Here is a 24778-nt window from a genome sequence, read left to right on the forward strand (position 1 = left end):
CATCACCAGCCACTGCATACAAGTTTGATTCCTGGCTGGCCAGGGAGGTGACCCACATGGCACAACAGACCTCTCCTGTCTCGCCTGCTACTCCCCTCAGCAGTGTATTTCAGTGGAGCTGCCTGCTCTGCTCCCCACTGTCTCCGGTTAATCCTCTCACCCCTCACACATCTGGCCTACACCCCAGATCTTATAGGCATAAATAAATAAATCTTAAAAAAAAAAGAAGCAAAAAGTAAACTCAAAAATTCTTTAAGCAGTCAACAAATTTTCATTATTAAACTTAATAGATCCTTAGTTTTATAGAAGAAATACACCACCATTTAAATAATAAAAAGAACAGATTAAAGGTAGAAATACCAATTATAGCTTTATTTTTACTTAGGATAGAAAGTTCAAATTACAGTTACAAATGAAACAATTTCATATACCAGACTATTTTTTATTTTAGGCAAACACAAGGTAGACTGATAAAAGCAAGGAAAATCGGAGAAACTTAACACCATATACATTTCCTGTATATATGTGAGAGTCTCAGTGACCTCTCCACATGGCTTTAGATACCATCTTGAATTTTTTTTGTTTGTTTGTTTTGTTTTTGGCTAGGAAAAGGGAAGGAAAAATCAATTAAGGTGCTTACCTGGGGAACAAAGTTACTTCTTTAAGGGGAAGAAATAATGGGTTAGTCTTTTTAGAAAAGAACTTTACCAAAAGAAGTTTTGGTATAACAAAACGACATTTATTTCTGTTAACATAACCCAGGTCAATTACTCTTTTTGACAACTCCAAGCTTTCTTTTTTTTTTTTTTTTTCCAAATTAAACACATTTAAACATACAATAAAAGTATTAACTCCCAACATTGTAAATTTAAAGCATGCATGCTTTAATTAAACCATTACATTTTGAACTAGTTTATGTTTACCAAAAATTTTAGATCATGATCTCAAAATTTGTGTTTTTTTTTTTCTCTATCAGAATTTATATAGATGCCATTTATAATAATTTTAGCACAGCAACCCTATGGAGACAAAAGACACAAAGGCAAAAACAGACATAGAGATCTCTTTCATTTAGAATTTTGGCCATTTGCACTAATTTTTGGAGATAGTCATTTTACCAATACTTGTGACAACACTGACAACAATTATTAATTCACTTTTTTAATATTCCTTTTTAACTAACTCCTTCAAGTAAGAAAGCATTTCTCAAGTTATATTTCTAAGAATGCCCCTTAGGTTCTAAATAAAGTGGGGCAGAAAATTCCCTTTTATCCTTTTTCTAAGGCCATATTTTTCCTTAAATTCTGAAAAGAGATTTTAGATATGTGGACAGTTTCACCATAACTATATCCCTTATCAAGACAAGGATAGACTAATTCCCAAAACAACTTAAGTTTTCCAAGTTAATCTTGATAAATCCATTTATCTAAGTTTTCTTTTAATATACTTTTATATCAAGGAGGTTTCCAATATGAAATGGAAACTAAAATCCTTTTAATACAGTAATTTCAGGTTTTCAGGCCTAGTCTCCAGCTAGGAAGGGACCCCAGGCTGCAGGGGCAGCGCTGAGTCCAGCCACAGACCACCATGGGTTGGTGTCTCACAAAGCCACAGCAGGAACTCTGCAGAAGCTCAGGCAAGCAAGCGAGAAGAGGCAGGTTTGCTCAAAGAAAGAAAAAGTTTATTGAGGAGAAAAGGAATAGAAATAAAGTGGGACTCCCAGGCCTAGGAACCAGGCCAGGGAGGAGCAGGGAAGCCAAGGGGAGTTGGGTCTCAGGGAATATATACTTTCTTTCCCTGATTATTCGAAAGCCCCACCAGTCTCTTTGTGATTGCTCGGTTCTCGGTGGTCTCACTCACTGCCTCCATACCTCTGTGCCCAGAACCAAGTCTCTGTGCCCCAGCCCTTGTTTTATTTTTTTAATAATTTATTTTATATAATTCTTACATAATTTTTCACTTTTGCACAATGTATGCATTTTCATTTTGGTTATATTCCCTATACAATTGCACCCCCTCCTTATTCTGATGCTAATCCTTCCCCTTCCTACCCCCCACCCCAGTGTGTCTCTGGTTTATAGTTGCTTGTTGATTCTGATTTTTACTTTGTATTAATTAGTCTTTTTCTTGGTCCCTTATTTAGGTTTTCTAAATTCCTGCTATGAGTGAGACCGTCCAGTATTTTTCTTTTTCTTTCTGGCTTATTTCGCTGAGCATGATCCCTTCCAGCGCCATCCATGTTGCTGCGAACTGCATGTATTTATCTTTTTTGATTGCTGAGTAATATTCCATGGTGTATATGTACCACATCTTCTTGATCCAGTCATCTATTTTTGGGCATTTGGGTTGTTTCCATGGCTTAGCTATTGTAAATAGTGCTGCTATAAACATAGGGGTGCAGGTGTTCTTTGGAATTGATGTTTCTGTGTCCTTTGGGTAAATACCTAGGAGTGGAATTGCTGGATCATATGGAAGCTCTACCTTTAGTAGGTCAGGAAATCTCCACACAGCTCTCCATAGTGGTTATGTTACAGGGCAGGGAGAGGGGCAGCCCAAATCCTGCAAACCTGCCTATTCTAAATGGGTTCTGCCATCTGCCGCATCAACACAAAACATATGAGACTTTAATGGGAAGGAACTTTAATAAAACTAGGAAACAATGCAGGAAAGGCAAAGAGCCTACTTTCTAAATGAAGCACCCAAAGTTACCCGTCCCCTCGTGGGTAAAAGTCCATCCATATGGGATCGGCCCAGAGCAAGGCCCCAAAGCCTGCCACAAGTCTAAAGCATCTTCCAGTGGGGACCCACAGAAAATGGTCAGAAACAACCAGACAAGCCCAGAAGGAAAAGAGCAAAATCAAAATCAAGATAAAAACTGCCATTGTCTCCTCCCCACAGGTCTCACCCACATCTGTGACACTCAGTCCACGACCAAAAGACAAGCACAGTTTCTTCACGTGTCTCTGGGCTCCATGCGCCTCCTCCAGGTCTCCTTCTGGCTCCATCCTGCTTCCTTCCTTCTCAGTCTCCTCTGCAGCCTCTTCTCTTCCTGCTCAGCTCCACCCTCCATTTGGGTGGGGCAGGGAACCTGGAACCTCCCCCTTTCCTGGGGACCACCCTGTTACAATTAGACCAGTTTGCACTACCACCTGCAGTGCAGGAGAGTTCCTTTTTCTCCACAACCTCGCCAACATTTATTGTTCCAGCCCTTATTTTAGCATGCTTTTCTTTATCATCCTTATTCCAGAATGTCCTGCTGCCCCTAGTTCTGGGGTGTTTGATTAGTCCCCTTTGGATTTTGTTGCCCTTTTCTCAGGAGCCCTACTTAAGACTCCCGAAATCCCTGCTTGCACTGCCCGTGAAGCTGCCTAATTATCCCTAACTTGCCCCAGGACTCACTTACATGTTAGAATAAGTGTCTCATTTTAATCATTTTAAAACATTTAGAACCCACAATTGGAACAATTTTAAAGACAAGCATAGAAAATTCAAATTGCTTCACAAAGTCCTGGTTGCTGTTTGACCTCACAGATTAGACCTGGTCCTACGAAAGATAAAAGATGCCTTATACATGGGCCATGAGAAAGACAGGAAGAAAGATAGATTAAGATCTTACTTTGCAGTTTGTCTGTTCTTAGACAATCTTGATAAAGAATATTATTTACAGAAATCTACTATATTGTTTTTTGATTACTTAATTGATTGTTTTAAATAAGAAACTTGGATTTTTAAAGAAAGCCATAATATTTAGTGGCCAGTAAGAAGTTCAGACATTTTCCAGCTAACCAGCAAGCTTCCTTTATAACCGACTGGAAGGTCCAAAGTAATCTGACAAAACCAACTGAGCCTTATCCCAGAAGTCTCAATTAAAGAGTGATCAGAAAAGGTCAGTGAATTTAGAGGAGGAAGAAAGCCCTCCTTAAAGTGGAGAACACTCTCTTCAGCTTACTTTACATTCCAATTTTTATAGTGACTGGTAAATACTGAATTAGTTGTCTGACCAGACATAAAAAAAAAAAATACCAATTATTTTGATTATCCAAGGCCTGATTCCAGATACTTGCTTGAATTCCTTATACAGGCACAAAGATCAGATTCACAAAGCTATTTGGACAAAGTGAGAGAAAAGTAAAGTAAGTAGAAGTCCTGGCTCATGCCCACTGCTCTCATTTGGACAACCTAGCACTTCCAGCCATGTAGCCAATGTCCTAGAAAAGTCAGGGTTATCCTAGGGTCCCTATAGCTAAAGCACCAGAACTTACATGGGATTTCAGAATAAGATTTTTTTTTTCTCAAAGATTTATTTATTTATTTATACAAGCACTGAGTACAGTCAGAAGCACAGGAGGGTGAGAGAATCCACCAGAGCCAGAGCGGGGAACAGAACAGGCAGACTGATGAAGTACACTGCTGAGGGGAGCAGCGGGCACGGCAGGAGAGGTCTGCGCGCCATGTGGGACCCTCGACGGTGGCTGGGGATCAAACCAGCACTACAGAGGCTGCAGGCAGCTTTGCAGCCCAGCGCTCAACTGCTGAGCCACCAGGGAGGCCCTCAGGATAAGATTTTATAAGAGGATAGACAAAAGGAACTCATGCGTGAGGGGGCCAATGTGGAAAAGGAGCGTATTGCCTGGCTTTTGTGTTAGAAAAGCATCAGTCTGTTCCTCACTGTCAGTTGTTCCTAGGGCTCCTACAGGGAAACAGTGGTAGTGTTGCAGAAAACTGGCTTGTCCAGGCAGGGAAAAAAAACAAACGGTACTCAAGAGAGCAGGCGGGTTACAGGTTTTATTATACGTTAGCGGGTCCAGAAAGGAGAGCTCTCCAGCATGCACAAAGATTCTCTTTTATACTCAAGCATTTCAATATTTGTTACAGAGTTAGATTTGACAGATTTACACTTTTTTGTAGTGGGTACAAGGTCATTCAGATGGAAGATGAGCAAAAGGGGTGTTAGGCAAGGATCTGTGAAATGAGAAGGGGAAGGAGCCAGCAGATTAGAGGAGCCTGCTTGCCCTGCCATTTGACTCCTTTCTTTTGTGGTGTGGCCTTGTTAAGATAGAGACCAGTAAGGTAAACTTGCTAATTGTGCCAGGTGGGAATGCTTATCTGATGGGATTTTCACTGCATCAGTTTGTTTTTATGTTTTTCCCCTTCAATAGGAGCTGCTTCTGAAACATAAGTTTGTAGCTACAGGTCAACCACTCGGTTAATATTCTCCCCAAGGGGAGAACATTTTTGCACACAACACTAATGATAAAGGACTGATCACAAAAATCTGCAAAGAGCTGATGAGACTCAGCAACAACAAAGAAAATAATCCAGTCAAAAAATGGGCAGAAGAGCTAAAAAGAAACTTTTCTGAAGAGGAAATGCAAATGGCCAACAGACATATGAAAAAATGTTCAACATCACTTGTCATCAGGGAAATGCAAATCAAAACTACCATGAGATACCATCTTACACCAGTGAGAATGGCACATATTAAAAAAACTAGCAACAGCAAATGTTGGCGAGGTTGTGGAGAAAAAGGAACTCTTCTGCACTGTTGGTGGGAGTGCAAACTGGTCCAACCACTATGGAGAGCTGTGTGGAGATTTCTGGACCTACTAAACATAGAGCTTCCATATGATCCAGCAATTCCACTCCTAGGTATTTACCCAAAGGACACAGAAACATCAATTCTAAAGAACACCTGCACCCCTATGTTTATAGCAGCACTATTTACAATAGCTAAGCTTTGGAAACAGCCCAAATGCCCAAAAATAGATGACTGGATCAAGAAGATGTGGTACATATACACCATGGAATATTACTCAGCATTCAAAAAAGATAAACACATGCAATTTGCAGCAACATGGATGGCGCTGGAAGGGATCATGCTCAGCGAAATAAGCCAGAAAGAAAAAGAAAAATACCGGATGGTCTCACTCATAGCAGGAATCTAGGAAACTTAAATAAGGGACCAGGAAAATGAATAACTATAAGAAAGTGAAAATCAAAATCAACAAAAAACTGTGAACCAGAGACACTTTTTGGGGGGTGGGGGCAGGAGGGGAGGGATTGGGGTCAGAATGGGGGGTTTGCAATTGTATGGGGGAATATAAAAATAAAATTTATTAAAAAAATAATAAAAAATTAAAAAAAAATAAAATATGTAAAATGCACAAATGCATAAAATATAGGGATATAATTAAAAAAAAAATTCTCCCCAAGGGGCTTTCAGATGAAACAAATACAGTACCTCTCATAATTTTTAACCAAATCCCTGGCTTCCAAAAACTCCAGATACCAGATTTAAAAAAAAATACCAAATGTTTCCCAATTCCCACTCAACAAAGCCTAACACACCAAGGCGCCCTGAAGTGAGGGAGACTCATAGACTCCCTCCCAAATTGAGGGGAAGTGGACTCCCTCCCTGAGGGAAACTCAGATCCCTCCGAAATGTGTGAAGTTGAGGGTCTCTGTGTGCATGCTGGGGAAACTTACACAAACGCCAGGTTACCACGTTTCCATCCAGCTTCCATTTCCTCAAAGGTGAATCCATGGGGCAGAGAAGAGCTCTGCCTCTCCGGAGGAGGACTTGGGAAGTTCCCCAGATGAAAACTCCAGCAGCTGCAGGGACTCTCCCTCATCCTCCCAGAGGGAGAGAGGGCGTTCCCTCTCAGCAGGGTGGTCAGGATCCCACCCGGCATGCCCAGGCCCCTCTCTGACAGCGTGGACAGTAAGCCCTAGAGCGAGCGCTGCCTCGGTCAACTGCTCAATCCCTTGAAAGTCAGAGTTGGGGCTGGGAGAGCTGCAGTGGCATCCAGCTCCTGGCACTGGCCTGCCAAATTGATAACAAATGCTGGCCTCAGCCGATGAAAGGAAACAGTTTGAGGAAAAGGAAAGTGGTTAAATTTGTCAACAAATGAGAAGGGCAGCAGACTCATTTCTGAAATACCACTCTCCTGCTCTTTGGCAGAATGCAGGGGTATTTATACAAAGGAGGAAAAAAGGGGGTGATGGGCAAGGGTCTGCAAAGGGGAGGGGGAGGGGTCTGCATGGGGACTGGTGGGTACCAGCTTGCTTTTTTTTTTTAATTATTTATTTATACAAGAACCGGGGTAAAGGTCAGAGGAGCGGGAGGGTGAGAGGATTCACCAGAGACAGAGCTGGGAACAGAACAGGCAGAAGGGGCTTCCTCTGGTGGCGCAGGTGAATGGGCGCTGCTCTGTGAAGATGCCCGCAGCCTCTGCAGTGCTGGCTCTATCCCCGGCCACCGGTGAGGGTCCCACATGGTGCAGCAGACCTCTCCTGTCTCGCCCGCTGCTCCCCTCAGCAATGTATTTCGTCAGTCTGCCTGTTCTGCTCCCTGTTCTGCCTCTGGTAAACCCTCTCACCCTCCCATACATCTGGCCTGTACCGCGGTTCTTGTATAAATAAATAAATACATCTTAAAAAAAAAACAACAAAAAACAGGCAGACTGACTGAAATACACTGCTGAATGGAGCAGTGGGCGAGACAAGAGAGGTCTGCTGCACCATGTGGGTTGCTCCCTGGCTGGCCGGGAATGGAACCCGCACTGCAGAGTGTTGTGCCTAAAGATCGAACAACGAGTTCCCCAAGAGATCAAGGACAACTGCTGCAAGAACAAAAAGGGAGTTTATTGCAGACTCGAGTCTGGGCCCCCGACAAGCACCGACGCAGCGTTGGATATCAAGAGCCCCGAACTCAGGGAATGGGGATTTTTTATAGGGTTACAGACAGTTTCAAAAAATTAAATCATGCTGGCAGTCACTCATTGGCTACAAGGATGCATTTTCCAACTTTGGCGCACATGGATATAGTCTTAAGCTAATTGGTTGGGTAGAGATGCAGCCCCATATATGGCTAGGTCGCCCTCATTGGCAGCCAGGGATGGTCTGATTCTGCCACTACTGGCCACCGGAGATAGGGTGGGGTGAGGGTTGAAACTGTCGAAACTATCTCTGGAATGCAGTTTGTCATTAATGCGAAACCTAAAATACTAAAATGGCAGAAACACACAAAATGGCGAAGCAATGGCTAAGAGTACTTTTATTTTAGAATGGCCGTTACACACAGGCTCCACACAGAGGCTGCAGATAGCTTTACAGTGCAGCACTCAACCAGCTGCGCCACCGGGGATGCCCACCATCTTGCTTTTTTTTTTTTTTTTTAATAACTGCTGTTTAACTCCCTTTTCCTTGGAATGCAAGAAGACAAACCTGTCAAACAAGGTGGGAAATTGCAAGAAATAGGGGAAAGACAAACTTGTTAATGTTTATCTGAGAGACCAGTCATTTGTAACTGCATCACTTGCCAGTGCAGAAATTGCCCTGATAAGGTATCCTTTGGGAGGCCTCATTCCTTTGTGGAATTATTAACTTTTGTTAATTTTGAATAACTACAGGATTTGAAAAGGACCAGGGATTCTCCAATGGTCCTCAATCTCTGCATCTTCTTTCCTTTGTGGTGGGTTCAGCCCTTTTAGAGGATGACTAGGTTGATTTGTAAGCGCCAGTGATTCTCTAGAATGACTCTCTATCTCCATATCCCCACCTCTGGTCTGTGCCTCCTGATACTCTCTATAACATTTCTATAGCTGGTTAAATGACTATGTTAATCACCTATACCCCCACCCCCAGCTCTTGGCATTGCATGAGCCAGGTTTCTGATCTTGTGATGCCTCCTTCCAACTTTTCTGCATGTAACCTTCATCAGTGGCAGTGAGCAAATTTCTACTTGCCACTGATGGAGGACAAGAATAGAAAAACTGGAAAGAACGTGCCACAAGACCAGAAACCAGACTCACACAATGCAAGAGCTGGAGGTGGGGGTAGAAGTGATTAGCATAGCCATTGACCCAGCTATAGAAACCAAGATCCTTGGGCTCCAATACCTAGATTACAAAGCATAAGATCCAAGCAGGAATCAGACCGCTGTAGGGAGTGTGTAGAGCACAGACCCCAAGGTAAAGATACGGAGATTGAGCCAATTGCAGAATCCCCAGTCCCTTTCAGATTCTGCATAGTTATCCAAAATCAGCAACTAACTGAAGACCCCCAAGGAGAAAGCCCCTCCCAAACAGAAGAATTCTATTATCAGTGCAGTCACAGCACTGGCACTGGGCAGCAGTCCCTCTGCTCACCTGTGCGTATGCAGGTGCCTCTTTTCACTAACTCTGTCCCTCTGCAGGGCAGCAACCTCCTACCTGCCCGTGACTTGTACCTGCCAGGGCTTCTCCTCACTGACCTCCCTCAGTGGAGGCCGCTCTCCTCAAGGCCACCATCCTGCGACCATGCAGGCCTCTCTCAACAAACCTGTCTCTTTCAGGGCAGCTCTTCCTGCCCACTTGTGTCTATGCAACTGTCCTTTATTCTTCTGTCCCTTCCCCTAATAAACCTGTTCTTTAAAAATAACTAGCATCTCTGTCTCGTGGAGAAACTCGCCTGGTGCTGCTGAAAGGGGAGCTATAATGAAAGCTTTCCCATAACGAACCCAAGGACCCCGCGCTCCAAACCCACAGACTCCAAAAACGACATCACCACTACAGTGCCTCATTTCTCCTGGCACCTTGATATAAATCCTCTGCAAGAAGGTCAGCTTGCAGTTACCAAGGGTTTGTCAGTACCTTGCCTTGGATACGGATTCTCAGGCTCGGTATTATTCCTCAAACTGTAGAGAGAGAATTTTTTCAAGACACGTGGTTCCCAATGTGAAAGGGGACTTGCAAGGATTCAGATGTTGGCCTCTTCTCTGATTTCTCAATGCAAGTGATGTTTGTATTATTTTGGATTTAGAGTTGACTAAAAGAGGGAAAAATAAACCAGTTTCATTTTCAATAGATGGGGGGAGGACTAATTTGGTGGGACATGGGGTGGTGAGAAGGAGAAGGTATTTAAGCAAGTGACTGGAGCTGATGTTGATGAAGAATAAGAATAGAAAAACTGGCAAGGAGGCGCCGTAAGACCAGAAATCAGGCTCACACAATGCCAAGAGCTGGAAATGATGGTGAAAGCAATCAACATAGCCATTGACCCAGCTATAGAAACCAAGATCCTTAGGTGCCAATGCCTAGATTATAAAGCATAAGATCCAACAGGTATCAGACTGCTGTAGGGAGCATCTAGAGAGCAGACCCAGAGGTAAAGATAGGAGATTGAGTGCATTGTGGAATCTCTGGTCCCTGTCAGATTCAAAAGTTACCCAAAATCAGCAACCAACTGACAGCTCACAAAGATGAGCCCCTCCCTACCAAAAGAAGATAAAACCTAAACTGTCCCCACAAAGGGGCAGCTCTTCTTGCTCGCTTGTGTCCATGCAAGTGTCTTCCTTTTCAAAATAACCTGTTCTTTAAATGTAACTAACATCTCTGTCTCATGGAGAAACTCGATAAAGTTCAGCTGTGCCTGCTGCTGAAAGGGGACCTCTGGTGAAACCTTTCCCAGCATGAACCCACGAGCCCCGCACTCCAAATTTTACTCCAAAAAATGACAATAATGTCAGGCCTGCAGCAGTGGGGCTGGCTAAGTCCTCCCCAACCTACCTGACTCTGCTTGACCTGTGGGTGAGCCCAGCCTGGAGCAAGCCCAGGGGCCATCATACAGTCTTTTTTCTGTTATAGAACATGAGCCCCACCTTTTATAAGCCATCTCCCTCTATTATCCCAACAGATTTATCTTACCCTTTTAAGAAGCCACCAAAATCAGGTTTTATAAAAACAATATTTTATGTGAAAACTGGAAAGTCATACATATAAAAGCATTCAATCCCAAAATAACCAAAATAACATTATGGTTTCATAGGGACATCATCTCCTCAGAATTAAAAATACGTGTTTGCTTTGGTTTTTACCAGGACCTCTCAATATCACAGTGAGGTAGTACAGAGAGGAGACTTCTGCAGTTTTTAGGGGACTGAGTGATATATGTCCAAGTGTTGAAGGATTGCTCTGTGACTCCAGGATTAGCATTCAAAGCCAATGGTTCCATGGGACATTAAATGAAACTATTGAACAATTTCTAAGAAAGATAAAATGCCACCTAAGAAATATGATTAGTCACATTATTACACAAAACTCAAAATTATAATAAAATATATATTCCTTAAAATTATAATAAATAAATTCTGAATATATCTTGAAAAGAATAGGGAATATAAATTAGTTGTTTCTCAGGTCCGGGCTTGACTTCAGTGCAGGAGTGAGAGGTCAAGGCTTCAGAGTTTGGGTTTTCTTGTCCAGGTGATTTATGGAATCCAGGACCCAATCATGCTCGGGGTTAGCACAGATCTCCTTGCCCCGTCTGGTCTTGAATCTGCGCAGAGGAGGCACACAGTTAGAGAGAGCACCTGGAAAATTAAACCTGGGAATATCACCTACTTATGGACTAATGCCCCCACATTAACGTGGTGTAATGGGGCTGCCCACAGGGTGGAAGAGGAAGGCACCTCAGGGGAAACAGCTGCTTGACTGGCAAGGGTGAAGCCTTCTTGGCTCCTGGACGGAACTGAAACTGAACCAAGAGCTGGCTGGAATGCTGGGAGTGAGAGGTCTCTGTTTTCTTGAATTCACTTTTTCTGGGAGAAAAAGAAATTTCTGGGATTGGGCTAGAGGTGGTCTAAACACATGGGTCTCTGACTCCAACTCATCCTGATAAAAAATGGTATCCCCTGCTGGAGGGAAAGACTCCAGAGCATGGACAGTGTGAATGATCATTGTCTACTTACATCACAGCTTCCTTGGGACACTGGCTGCTGGTGATTCTGACATAGCTCACCAGCTTCAGCTTCGGGATCTTCTTGCTAGTGAAATCATAGCAGCAGGTGTTTCTACTTATTCCAACTGCAATGAAACAACCAAAAATGCCCTTTCAGGTTTCTGCTGGGTGTTTCTATTTATAAAGTAGACAACAATGAACAGGAGGAATCAAAGGGAAGGGAGACAGCCCACCCCAAGTCCAGTGTCCCTCCTTGGTGGCTTTTCATGAACTCTCTGTCTCATTCATGGTAAAAAAAAAAAAAAAAAAAAAAAAAAAACAACAATGACAGGTAATGACAGGGAGAGAGGAACTGCTTTAGTTGGTCCTAGGGTGTTGTTAGGAAGGGCTAATAGAATAACCTAATATTCTATTAGGACAAAGGGGCCCAGCTGTGGACGCCCTTTTGGGCTCTGAGCAATCTAACTTGGACAAAAAGTTCCCTGATACCCACTGCCTCTGCAGAGCCAGGTCTCTGGAAGCTGGACTGAATGAAGTGCTGTCCAGATTCTGGTCTCTTCCTTGTCCTTCCACCATTGCAGGAAATGCCCCCCACACCCACTACCACAGGGTCCCTGTCTTTGATCACTCCAGTGCCCAAAGACTGCTGAAAGGGGCCAGCCCAGAATATGCACTGAGGTGCACTCGCAGAGTTGGAGTCCTGGAAGAAACAGGATTTGGGATGCACAGCCTGCATTCTTGTCCAGACTGCCCAGCAGCAGCTGTGTTATCAGCTCACATGCTTCTCTGACCTTCTCTGAGCTTGACTAAGCAGTGGTCAGAGTGAGACTGTGGGTACCCCTTCTGCTCTGGTGGCCCCTGCTAACCCAGAGATGAGGGGAGGCGTTTAAAGGGGCAGAGAAAAGGGCTTACCTGGCTGGGCGAGCAGCTGGGTGCTGAGGGCAGCAGCTGTGAGCAGCAGGCACAGGAGGGTTGCGGAGGCCTTCATGCTGGAGGGTGAGAGAGGATGGCAGCAGCAGCCTGAGAATGACCAGTGTCCCAGTTTGTCTCAGCCCCTCTGCCTGATGGCTCAGTCACTGACTTTTATAGAAACTGGGGTTGTTTTGTGAATGAATCACAGGATACCGCATTTCAGCTCATGAGTCATTGTCCTGCTTTGTAAAATGAAAAAAGAAATTAGAATTGAAACTGGCCTGTTTCCAGGCCATTTAGCATCAGAAGTGTAGGTGAAGTAAAATCTGCTCCTTGAAGGCCACAGAATGTCACCCATTGCTGCTATGAAGCTTTGGTTTTTTCAAAGTAAAACTCTTTATGTAGAAAAAGGAAGGAAGTAGAGATATCAAGAATAGAGATTCAGGGATTTCCACATTTTTTGCTTTCAGTCAGCATCCCCAGGACTCGCATCCAGAAGTGGTCTAAACTTGAACTGATCATTTAAATGGTCTAAAAACCCCTTCTCTACTTTAAATCGTCTTGGCTTTTCTAAAACCCAGAATGGAAGAGAATAATAGAAGATTAGCAGAAAAATAGAATTCTAAATATTCCTAGAATAATAATACTGAATACCTAATAGATAACCTAGTAATCTGTTATAACCTCCCATCTGGAAATAGTGACTTAATAACAATTGCCTTTGAATATGGGGGTTGGCTGGTCTCAGACAGGCAGTTCTTGCTTAGAGTTCTTTACATTTTCACAGGTGGATGAAGCGTTGGGGTCACTTCAAGGCCATCCCTCAGTGGCTGGTGTCTGGGCTGGGAGAACTCAAACAGCAGGAGTTTAGATCAGATGGAAACCTCCCCACCCCCAACCCCCACTGTGAATAGTTTAGGTGATGGCTTAAATGCTCCCAGACTCAAGGCTAGGGAACATAGACCCCACCTCTTAGTGGGAAGAGTATAAAAGAATTAGTTTCAAAAACACTATCTGTTTCATAGACTGTCAGAGCTGCAAAGTATATAAAGATGGAACTGTGATTTTCAAAACATCTGAGTAAAGAGTGTCCTTATCTCCTTTCCAACTACACACTGTTCAGCATTTTAAGGAATAGATTTTGAAAACTACTAATCTAGTTCCCCATGTCAAACCACCTCCCTTAACACACAGACACAGACACACACACAGATCATCAACTGATTGCTGATGATATTAATGAAGAGGGGTTGATGAGAGGTCATTCTGCGGCCTTTTCATGGTCATCACTGAGTCGCCCATGGTGAGGGTAGGGCGAAGGGAGATCTTCAGTGGGAGATGGGGGCATCCTAAATTCTTGAATACTGGCATGGAAGCTTTTTATTCTAGCTTGCACTTTCTATCAAGTTTATTTTTACCTCTGTGACATTGTTTATGATACTGTTACCATTAGCTCTTTTCCAAGTAATATATTACATATTTCATATATATATATATATATTTCAAAAAACATGTATGTGAAAAGGAGCTAGCAGAGATGAACATATATCCACATATACATATGTAGATACATACACATACATACATACATAGCTGTGTATGTGTATAGTTGTTTGACAGCTAGAATAAAGTCTTTTTCAGTTTTGGCTTCTGATTTCCTTGGCAGCAAAATCTCTTCCCTCAAAAAGCTACTAGGACTTTTCTGAACTACCAGTAATAATATGCAAAGTCCCTTCCTGTATTTAGTTCTTGGGTCATTTCTCTGCTTCTTTCACACTTCACTCATGCCCATCTTTTAGGCTGGGGCTACCAGGCTAGAGCCCTGCTCTCTTCCATAAGCCTCCTTATCCCACTGAAAGGTCTTATAGGTGTTTTGTTGTTCAAAGCCTTTTTTTACTTTTTTAATTTTATATATTTTTTTACATGATTTTTCATTTTTGCACAATGTATGCATTTTCATCTTGGTTATAGCCCCCATACAATTCCCACCTCCCTTTATTTTGACCATAATTTCTCCTACCCTCCACCCCCCACCCCATAGTGTGTCTCTGGTTTATAGTTGTCTGTTCATTTTGATTTCTACTTTATTATAATTAGTCTTTATCCTGGTCCCTTATTTAGGTTTTCTAGATTCTTGCTATGAGTGAGACCATCCGGTACTTTTTCTTTTTGGCTTATTTCGCTGAGCATGATCCCTTCCAGCTCCATCCATGTTGCTGCAAATTGTATGTGTTTATCTTTTTTGATTGCTGAGTAATATTCCATGGTGTATACGTACCACATCTTCTTGATCCAGTCATCTATTTTTGGGCATTTGGGTTGTTTCCAAAGCTTAGCTATTGTAAATAGTGCTGCTACAAAAATAGGGGTGCAGGTGCCCTTTGAATTAATGATTCTGTGTCCTTTGGGTAAAAACCTAGGAATATTCGAAGCCTTTTAAAAAATCCCCTCCTACTGAAGGCCAAACAGTCTATATTTTGAACTCTCCAAGGTTCTGAAGGCTTCAACTCCATAGACCCTCTCACTCCTAATTTTAAATTAAGTCCAGGCCAGAACAAAGGACACTATGAAAGCCCAAGTCAGAGGGTGCAGGACTGGCTGGCTGCTCCATCATCCTGAATGTGGGAAAACTGAGGTCACAAGACCCCAAATTCATCTCTGAATCCCAATCTTCTGGGAAACTCATCCGGTGGACCATGGGAAGAGAAGCCTTCTCCCAGTCCACTGCCCTAGCTCATAATCTTTGAGGACATATTGATGCACTGGGGATCACTTTGATGCACAAGAAACTTAGGAAATATTTGATGCAAGAAAATAAGTCCCCAACTAACTAATGGGTCTACAGATGAAAAATGATTTGCACAAGGTTACCTGGAGTTTTGCACACCCCATCAGATCCATATCTCAAAGGCCAGATCATGGTGCCTGTTTAAGCTTTGCTTGGTTCCTAGCTCTGGTAATCTGAATGATGACCCCTCTCAAAGAGGCTCACATCCTAACCTAATATTAGCCTGCAATTTTTGATATATTACCTTTCAGAAGCAAAGGTTGATTCATTTAAGGATTTTTTGATGGTTAGATTATTATCCTAGATTATCTGGATAGACCCAATATAATCAAAGGCCCTTGTAAGAAGGGGGTGAAGGGTCAGAATAAGGGACAAGATGTGAAGACAGAAGTGGGGAGAGCAAAGAGTAGAGTAAGAGGAAATCATTGAGAAAGAAAGAGAAAGAGGAAGAGAGTCTTTGAAGACGGAGCAAGGAGGCCAGGAGCTAAGGAGTATGGATAGCTTCTAGAAGTTGAAAAAGGCAAGAAAACAGGCTTTGTCCTAGAATCTCGAGAAGAAATTCAGCCCCTCTGACTGTTTTAGACTTCATCCACAGTACTGTATGCTGATGATATATTTATCTTATTTTTAACCACTAAGTCTATGAGAATGTATTATAAAAGCAACAAGAATGCAGATTTTTGGTAATTGGAAGTAGGTGTTGTCGTAAAAACTATTAAAAAACATAAACAAGGCTTTGGAGTTTTGAGCATGAGAGAAAAAGTCTGAATTTCCCGGAACAGACTTGGCAGCAACAGGACAGGAATACACAAGGATTCCTTTCTTCAAATTGGCCAGTGTCCAGTGCTTTGTGTTCACAGTTTTATGTGCAAAGAGTAAGGACTCCCTCCACTTAGCTGGGGGCAAAATGGATTCAAGATTTCCTGAAAAGAAAATGAAACTTAAAAAGGGAGGGTGAGCATTAGAGGGGGTGGTACTCAGAAGACTACTTTGGTGATGTCCCCTTTCCTTACACTCCTCTACCCTTTTGCCAACTGGGATCAACTACAGTTTGAAATTTACTCCAGATGGATTATCAAGGCTACTGGGAGGAAGTGAATCTTCCTCTCCCCATCTAGGTACATATGACTAGAAAAGAAGTGACTTGAACACAAGTGATATTAGCAACAGTCAAAGTTGGATGATGTGTGCACAGGGGCCCATAGAATATGAACCCCATCATCTGGTTATTCTAAAGAGGTTACATAATTGTTTTAAAGGGGTAATACAACATGAGAAGAAAAGACACCAAAAATTTTTGAGGTTTAAAGAAAGGAATTGTACATGGTTATCTACATATCTTAAAAAAAAACAGACCTTGCAAGTTCTTATCTGGGATGGAGCTATTTCTCACCTCCAGGATCACTATCAAGATTTCTTTCCTGCTGTTTTAGGGACAACATTCTTGGATCTGTTCTTTTTTAACTGGCTTCAGTTCAATGTAATCCACATGCTTCTCTGGCACATCCTGGGGCATCCTGTCCTTGATCCCACAAAGCTAAGGAGGAGCAAAGGAGGGGTGGGGAGCTCAGCATGAGGGTCAATGGGCCCTAAATAGCTGCCAACAATTGGTCTGCTTACAGCTATATCATGGCACTTGGGGAGTGTTACTTGGAGCTTTGATGGAACCCCTCAGCCTAAATCAGGGACCCTGGACACCAGGAGCATGGGAGCAGATTCCCCTTTCTGGTAGCTCACCTCCTGCTGGTAGGAATGGTAGTTTTCCCAAAGGCACACCCCCATGTCTCCAAGCCTAGGGTCCACTGTGTTCCTATTCATAACATAATATCATTCCATTTCATTATGGAGACTCCGAATACTCAACCTGCCTTAAGTGACAGAGTGAGCCAAGGGTTCTTCTAGAATTGGATTCCAAGTGTCTTTCTTGTAAGCCAACTAGGGTTCTCCCCAGCTGCCAGTCTAGCCTGATACAGCTGCTGTCTCCCCACCAGAATGGGCAGAGGAGTATCTTGCAGAATTTATTCAAGAGAGCAATGGATCCTTCAGTGAGGGGCTGCCTGTGCCTCGTGAGTCAAGGTGGGTCAGTGTCCTGCCAGGGAATATCTTAATTGGACCTTCAGGAAAGAGACCTCAACCCCATCCAAATGGATGGTCTCCAGCTCTTGGGATTGGGATGGGGGGATAGTGAAGGAGAGAAGTTCATTCTGGATTCAGGGAAACTGTTCCTATAAAATGTAGGCTGAAGAAGGGGCTTTTGTACCAGATCCCAAGTCTTTCTCCATGTACAACACTCAGTATCTCCCACTGCCTACTTCATTTTCTCCAAAGCCACCTCTTGGGAGGCCTCTCCCTTCTCCAGGTCTACACACAGCCAATACTTTTATATTCCATGAAAATCTAAATATGTTGTATTCTTCCTCATTGGCCCACACATTTTAACCTGGGGCATTGAGTACTAACTTACCATCCTGACACTCCCAGCCCTTTACTCAACCTTCTTTTCCAAACTTGCCCATCACTTGACACAGATGTGAACCCCAACTCTCAGATTGCTTTTTCCCTCTTCACTGTATAAGAGACCATCTCTAAGTGTTTGTTCCCATTCTTTCTTCTACTTTTTCTCAATGATCCTGCCATTTTAAAGGAAGATCTCATACATTTACCAAGGATAAGCTCAAGTCTTATCCTCCATGTAATATCTTAATCTAACCAACTTGTCAATAGACATTAAGTGTTTCCCGATTTCCCAATGTCTGCAGGGTTTTTATTATTCCATGTAAGAGGATTAATTGTAGGTGGAGAGTTTGGGGGCAGGTAGTTGAGCTAGATCATGGGAGGCCTTTCAGGCAGGGATCAGTGGCTATGAGAAAAGAAAGGGGGGCTGGGCTGTTGCTAGCTAGGTGATAAGGGTTGCTAGGATCTGGGCAGATTGTACTGGGGGCTGGGGTGACTGTGGCTCAGTTCCAGATTTGGTCCTGCCTTCAAGAGCTTTCTATAGGCTCTCAGAGGAACCCATCTTCTAGGACCCACCAGGGCTAATCCACATTCTTATATCTCCAAAACACAAGTCCCACCCCCTAAAGCCATGTTCCCCCCTTGTCACCAAGCTTAATCTAGCTTTTCAATTTCCTTCAGGAAAAGACCAGAAGTCAGGTTTTGTACAAAAATATATATATAATTTATTAGTTACATAATACAAACATCTCCACAATATCACTTTTAGAAATGCCTCAAAATTTAAAACAAAAATGTATTAATGACCCTTATCAGGACCCCGTATCATATCGGGGAAGAATTGAGGTTCACAAAGGAGAGCAAGTCTCTTAATGTAACAGACACTAGTGTTCGTGGAAGATAAACTTAAAACATCAATAACTTAAATACGATTAACACTATTTAAGATGCCATGTTACATCAATAAACAAAGTTGATACTATTTGAAATTATAATAAAATATCAGAGGGCATCTAGGGAAAGTTAAAAGACAATAAATTAGCTTCTTGAGTTCTGGGCAGTGAGTGTTACAGGCTTCAGAGTTGTTAAAGGCTTCAGAGTTTTCTTGTCAAGTTGCTTCATGGAATCCTGGACCCACTTCTGCTTGGGGTCAGCACAGATCTCCTTATCCAGTTTGGTCTTGAAGCTGAGGTGGGAAAGGACATAATTAGATGGAATTCCACTGAGATTTCAGCCTAGGTGTGCAGCCCAATGTGCCCCAAGAAGCAGGAACTAGAGGAGGAACTAGAGGAGGACATCAGGTGGAAAGAGGACACCCAGGGCAAGCTGCTCCTATGGAAGTCCCAGTGGGAGCCATCCTGACTTCTGGCTAAAGAAACTGGCATGACCTGAATAGCACCCAGATAGAGAGTGAGGTCAGGAGCCCCATTTTCTCTGGTGGTCTCAGGTTTCCCACTGGGCACCTTAGGGTATTGGTAGATCTCTTAAGTTTGTGAGGCTTAGAAAATGGACCAGGGTGGGCTGGTTGGTGGCTGATAGGTTCAACTCACATCACAGCTTCTTTGGGACACTTGCTGCTGGTGATTTTTCCGTAGCTCACCAGCCTCTGCATAGGGACCTTCTTGCTAGTGAAATGATAGCAGCAGGTGACCGGGGAATGAATTGCATCTGGAAATGAAATCACAAAGAAAAAGCACTTTAGGATTTGGTAGACTTTTTAAGTATCTTATTCAGAGCAAAAAGAATAGTCATGATAGTCATGGGAAGGCAAAGGGAGGAAGTCGCGGTAAAAGCCATTCTACCCCATATTTCTGCCCCAGAGCTAGAATGTTGTATTGACTCAGTTTCCTGTCCTGTAAAATGGGTACATGACATTGAGACTAAACAGAGGGCAGGGGAGCTGTTAAAATTAATAGCATCTGAGAATGTCATTAGGGGGAGCTAATTATCAGGGTTAGGGAGATCAGAACAGGGAACCCAGCTGTGGACCCCCTTATGGGCTCTGAGCAATCTAACTTGGACAAAAAGTTCCATGCCACCCGCTGCCTCTGGACTGAATGAAGCGCTGTCCAGATTCTGGGTCTATTCCTTGTCCTTCTGCCATTGCAAATTTTGCCCCCTTACCCAACACCACAGGTTCCCTGTCTTTGATCACTCCCAGCAGTGCCCAAACACTGCTGAAAGGGGCCAGCCCAGAATGTGCACTGAGGGTGCATTTGCAGAGTTGGAGTCCTGGAAGGAACAGGATTTGGGATGCACAGCCTGCATTCTTGTCCAGACTGCCCAGCAGCAGCTGTATGATCAGCTCACATGCTTCTCTGACCTTCTCTGAGCTTGACTAAGCAGTGGTCAGGGTGAGACTGTGGGTACCCCTTCTGCTCTGGTGGCCCCTGCTAACCCAGAGATGAGGGGAGGTGTTTAAAGGGGCAGAGAAAAGGGCTTACCTGGCTGGGCGAGCACCTGGGTGGTGAGGGTGGCAGCTGTGAGCAGCAGACACAGGAGGGTTGCGGAGGCCTTCATGCTGGAGGGTGAGGATGGCAGCTGTAGCCTGAGAGTAGCCGGTGTCCCAGTTTGTCTCAGCCTCTCTGTCTGACAGCTCTGTCTCTGCCTTTTATTAGAAGTCAAGGGGTGGAGCAATCACTGAAATTTTGGCCCAGGGCAGCAGTATCTTCAAAGAATGACGAAGTGGAATCTTGAATGTGCTGAGCAAGAATAGTACACTGGAACCAATTCAGGAAGTAGGAGAGGGAAGTGGTAGTGTGCCACTAGGACTGGGCACTTTTTCTATTCACTGTTGAAAAGAAGTGGAAGGAATGGGGTGGAATTATGTCTAATATGACCACAAATATGAAAAAGCCAGGAATTCTTAAGGATTGTTTTCTTGGAAGTGAAATGCCACAGAAAAGAAAGTGAGGATACAGAGGTTACAAAGGATATGAAAGCATTCAAGGGCTCACCCCTGCTCTATCTTCAAGGAACAGCCCAAGGGTCCTTCAAGCCAAGAAGGGACCTTGAAGTTTTGGCGGGCTCCCCAGCAGCATATTAAAGCCAACTGCTCTTTACAACACAGAGTGGTGGCACAATTGAAGTTTAACAGCAGCACTGTAGAACCAAATTCTACAAATTATGAAGAAGCCATATAGACCATGGAGTGCTACAAAAGAAATTCCATGTAATATTCATACAGGACTTGGCTGTGCCAGGAAGATTCAAAGCCCTTTAAAAATGCTCAGTCTTTGAACTCCGAACCCTGTTTGGTGGGTATTATTAATCCCTGTTTTATAGATAAGACAAGCTAGGCATAGAAGGATGGAGTAACCTACGCGAGGTCCCTGAGCAGAACCCAGAGCCTGTTCCGTCACCACTACCACATGTTTCCATATGAAACATGCACTTGTCCTCTACCTGGCTGCTTGGTCACATAAGCGGGTATCCTTTGTCCTCAGTCATCTTCCAAATCAGCAGGCACCTAATGGGGAATTGAGAAATTCCTTGTGTAAGTCACTATGGAATTGGAGACTGAAGTTAGTGCAGCAGACAGCAGTGGGCGAGAAGTGTGTCTCCAGCTGTTCTTCCAGGCAGCCAGAGAGAACAGAGCCAGTGTTACAGGAATTAGAATGTTTGCTTTCGACTGCCTTAGGTTGCTTCTAAAACCACAACATACAGTTATAAATCATAGTAATAATAATTGAGCATTCATTTCAGTACATTCTTTCCTTTCATACATATAATGAGATGCCTTGAGGCTTATTAGTGACTGAGCTAAGCCTAGAATTGAGGTGTTTTGACTCCCCACAACCACTGCCTCGCATTTCTGCTGTACTTCTGCCTGAGGGGCATGGGAAGATCCAGTAACTTTTCTTTCTTAAAGAGTCATTGAGACACTATCTATCAAATGCACGTAGTGTCTTGGGAGGAACACTTGGCAGTCACTACATCTGTAGTAAGAAATGGGCTATGTGCTCAAATTACTGTGTCTGATTCATAGTGAGAGGGAAGGACCAACAAAGAAAAGGCATAAGTATTATTGAGTGCTTATCCAGGACCAGACAAATGCCAAGCTACTTGCCAGCACTGTCTGATTAGTCCTGCACACAACCCAACTTTCCATAGGTGGCAACCAAAGGTAAGTAAATTGTCCAGAATCTCACAGGTAATAACAGCTGGGGCTGAGAGCTCCATGACACTCTGATTCCAGAATCCTCACTCTCAGGCTCTAGGCTTAATGTTTTCTGATTGATAGTATTTTCCTAGAGAGTATGAGGGCAGAGCCTCCATGGAGAGACCATTCCAGAACACTTGGGTGTCCTTTTGAAAATATGTGAGAGGACAAATCAACTTGTGCACTGCTTTGCTTGTGTCTGTTGGAACCTCACCTTCATCTAGTCCATCTGACTCTTGCTGTTTATCATACCCCACCCCCAACCCCACCACCCCCATGTGCTTGACTAGCTGCTCTGCAGTGGCTGACTCCATTCTTACTGTATGGGTGCGATGCTTCAGGAGTAGATTCTGAGCCACTTCACTCATTTCTTCCCAGCCCATCTTGGTTTAACTTCCAGGAGGTTTTTGCTCATATTAATGAGGCCCCTCTGAAACCCATTAGGGCAGCCTTTTCTGTGGACCTGAAGGGTCACATCTCATTCCCCCATGGAATCCAGTCATTCCTTGGCCTTCATCTAGGTGAACAACATCAAAGATAAAGAGATCTTTAAACTGCTCACCTCCCTTTCAGCATTCAGCCACATCTCAGGAGAGATTTGATCTCTCCTAATATTCTAGAACCAAGGACTGGAGGGGTGGGGTAACCCAACATCCTCTTTTTATGGGAGAAAAACATATCCCAGAGAGGGAAACCAACTCTCTCATGGGCATGCAGAAAATCTTCCCAGCTTTTTGAGCATTTAGACAGATTTTGGGTATTTGAGGCTCTGACTCTGCTCCATTTGGGGGGAAAGTGCCAGACTTCAGATGACAACTGACAGTGAAAGTCCATGAATCAGAAGAGAAATTCTGCTGGAAGAGAGGAGCTACCCCCTCTCCTGCTGTCACGAGGAGGTGATCCCTTTAGCTGGGAGGTAAGTGTGACAGTGTAAGAGAAATTAATGGAAATTCCCACTCTGAAGCAGTTTTGGAAGTTCCCGGATTCCATGAAAAACAATGCACTTGGCTGGAGCTTGCGTTCTAAATGCTGGGCCCGGAGCCAGGGATGGCTCATGTGGAGCAGTGCTGGGAACTCAGCAGCAGCAGGCCTGCCAGGGGACCTTGTTTGGGACATAAAAGGGAAAGGCCCGGGGAGCTGGTGGGGGAAGCAGAGTTAAGGTTTTGCTGCTCCTCAGAATCTCCTACTCCCTGGGGAGTCTCTCCCCCTCAAGTCAAGGGGAAGGGAAAAGTTCCTCTTGGTGAATAATCCTTTCTTCCTTCCTCCCAATAGGATGACCCCTCCAACTGGCATCCCCCTGGGAACTTTGTCATCACCCTAGACTCCCATTCAGTGTCAGGGGTGGAAGAGAGAGGAACTAAGAGTGGGCTTTCTAGAAACACAAGAAGCCAGCGCTGAGCCCCTGCTATAGCACTTTCTGCTACCCTGCTTGCAGATGCTCCCCCAGCTCAGCACAGAGGGAGACACCTGATGGCTTTGCACCCATCAGGCCCCTCCTCCATACACCCCAGGCCTCTCCTCTAGCTTGTTCCTTCCTCTCAACTCCGGTCAGTCCTTAGCTCTGGGTCGACCACAATCTGTTCTCCTGGGACCCCAACCCTGCCATCCCCTTCCTTCCAAGGACTAGAAATCATTTGTTATTCTTGCCCAGAATGTCAGATATGAACAACCTTAGAGATCAGCTTTCCACTTCACTGATGGGGAAATTGAAATCAAGAGAGAAACAGTGACAAATTGAGACCAAGAGAGAGACATGGATGCAGCCACTGCAGAGCTCCTAGTCAAGCACACAGGGGTGGTGGGGCTGGGAGGTGGGGTATGGTAAACAGCAAGAGTCAGATGGAATAGATGAAGATGAGGCTCCAACAGACACAAGCAAAGCAGTGCACAAGTTGATTTGTCCTCTCCTGTATTTTCGAAAGGACACCAAGTATTCTGGAATGGCCTCTCCATGGAGGTGACGTGGGGGACAAATGACAGAGTCCGGGGGTCTGTCTGGATGAGGGGAGTGCTCCCTCACATACGAAGCTATCACCTTGTTATACTATTTGGACAGTCAGCACTTCCGTGCAGCGCTCCAGGTAGGGCACCGGGGGTGAGAGAGTGGGGAGAGAAATGGATGTGCAGTTGGCTTTGCTTTCCGGAAGGGCTGTGAAGGAGGCATCGCGGGAAGCAGTGCTTAGCTGATGAGTCATCCTGAGCAGTGCTCACCTCAGGCTTCAGCATCAGGTATTTCTTCTGCTGTGACGTAGATATGCCTGTAGGATAAATGAAATTACCAGGCTTTTTTTCTGCCCTTCCACCACGCTTCTGGCAGGTTACCATCTGTGGTCTGGCACTCCTAGGTGGCATGGATGCCTGGGCCAAGGGGCGTGGCATGGGGCACGCGTGTCTATGACACCTGGGCCCAGAGAGCATGGTGTGGGCATGTATAAATGCTCACGCCTATGCCTAAGGAGAGGCGTAAAGGCAGCGGGGGCAGTGCTATGAGGAGGAACACAATGAGGCAAGACCACAAAACCATGCAAGACTGACAATGCCAGAGAGGCCAGAGAGTGAAAGCGCAGATTCATGAGGGGCTGGGAGGCCCTGTTGCCTCCTGGGCCTCCTGGCCCCCTGCCAACCCCCCTGCCTGGCCTGTGCCTTCCTCCTTGGATGCCAGCCTCTGCCTGGTGTGCCTGTGAACCTGGTTCCCTGAGAGCATTAAAGCCTCTAAAATCCACCAAGGGCTCCGGACTCTCCAT

The 24778-nt window shown here is 44.2% G+C and overlaps 2 protein-coding genes across 2 annotated transcripts; both read right to left on the reverse strand.

The window, feature by feature from the left end:
- Positions 1-11157: 11157 nt before the first annotated feature.
- Positions 11158-12760, reverse strand: LOC119230853 (C-C motif chemokine 2-like). The gene is made up of 3 exons (XM_037492382.1): positions 12631-12760; positions 11729-11843; positions 11158-11316 (listed from the first exon to the last, which is right to left on the reverse strand). The coding sequence occupies exons 1-3, from the start codon at positions 12704-12706 to the stop codon at positions 11211-11213; spliced, it is 297 nt and encodes a 98-aa protein (XP_037348279.1). The 5' UTR covers positions 12707-12760; the 3' UTR covers positions 11158-11210.
- A 5831-nt stretch (positions 12761-18591) lies between these two features.
- On the reverse strand, positions 18592-20471 carry LOC119230852 (C-C motif chemokine 2-like). Its single transcript, XM_037492381.2, has 3 exons — positions 20317-20471; positions 19423-19540; positions 18592-19058 (listed from the first exon to the last, which is right to left on the reverse strand). The coding sequence occupies exons 1-3, from the start codon at positions 20390-20392 to the stop codon at positions 18911-18913; spliced, it is 342 nt and encodes a 113-aa protein (XP_037348278.1). The 5' UTR covers positions 20393-20471; the 3' UTR covers positions 18592-18910.
- Between the last annotated feature and the right edge of the window lie 4307 nt (positions 20472-24778).

The sequence above is a fragment of the Talpa occidentalis genome, unplaced genomic scaffold, assembly GCF_014898055.3.
Source record: "Talpa occidentalis isolate TD23 unplaced genomic scaffold, MPIMG_talOcc4v2.1 talOcc4.7, whole genome shotgun sequence".
Lineage (NCBI taxonomy): Eukaryota > Metazoa > Chordata > Mammalia > Eulipotyphla > Talpidae > Talpa > Talpa occidentalis.

Coding starts and splice junctions, on each gene's coding strand:
- LOC119230853 (XM_037492382.1), bottom strand. CDS start 12,706: ATGAAGGCCTCCGCAACCCTCCTGTGCCTGCTGCTCACAGCTGCTGCC. Junction 11,844..12,630: donor CCAGCTGCTCGCCCAGCCAG/GTAAGCCCTTTT, acceptor GTTTCATTGCAG/TTGGAATAAGTAGAAACACC. Junction 11,317..11,728: donor TGTCCCAAGGAAGCTGTGAT/GTAAGTAGACAA, acceptor TCCTCTGCGCAG/ATTCAAGACCAGACGGGGCA.
- LOC119230852 (XM_037492381.2), bottom strand. CDS start 20,392: ATGAAGGCCTCCGCAACCCTCCTGTGTCTGCTGCTCACAGCTGCCACC. Junction 19,541..20,316: donor CCAGGTGCTCGCCCAGCCAG/GTAAGCCCTTTT, acceptor TTTCATTTCCAG/ATGCAATTCATTCCCCGGTC. Junction 19,059..19,422: donor TGTCCCAAAGAAGCTGTGAT/GTGAGTTGAACC, acceptor TTCCCACCTCAG/CTTCAAGACCAAACTGGATA.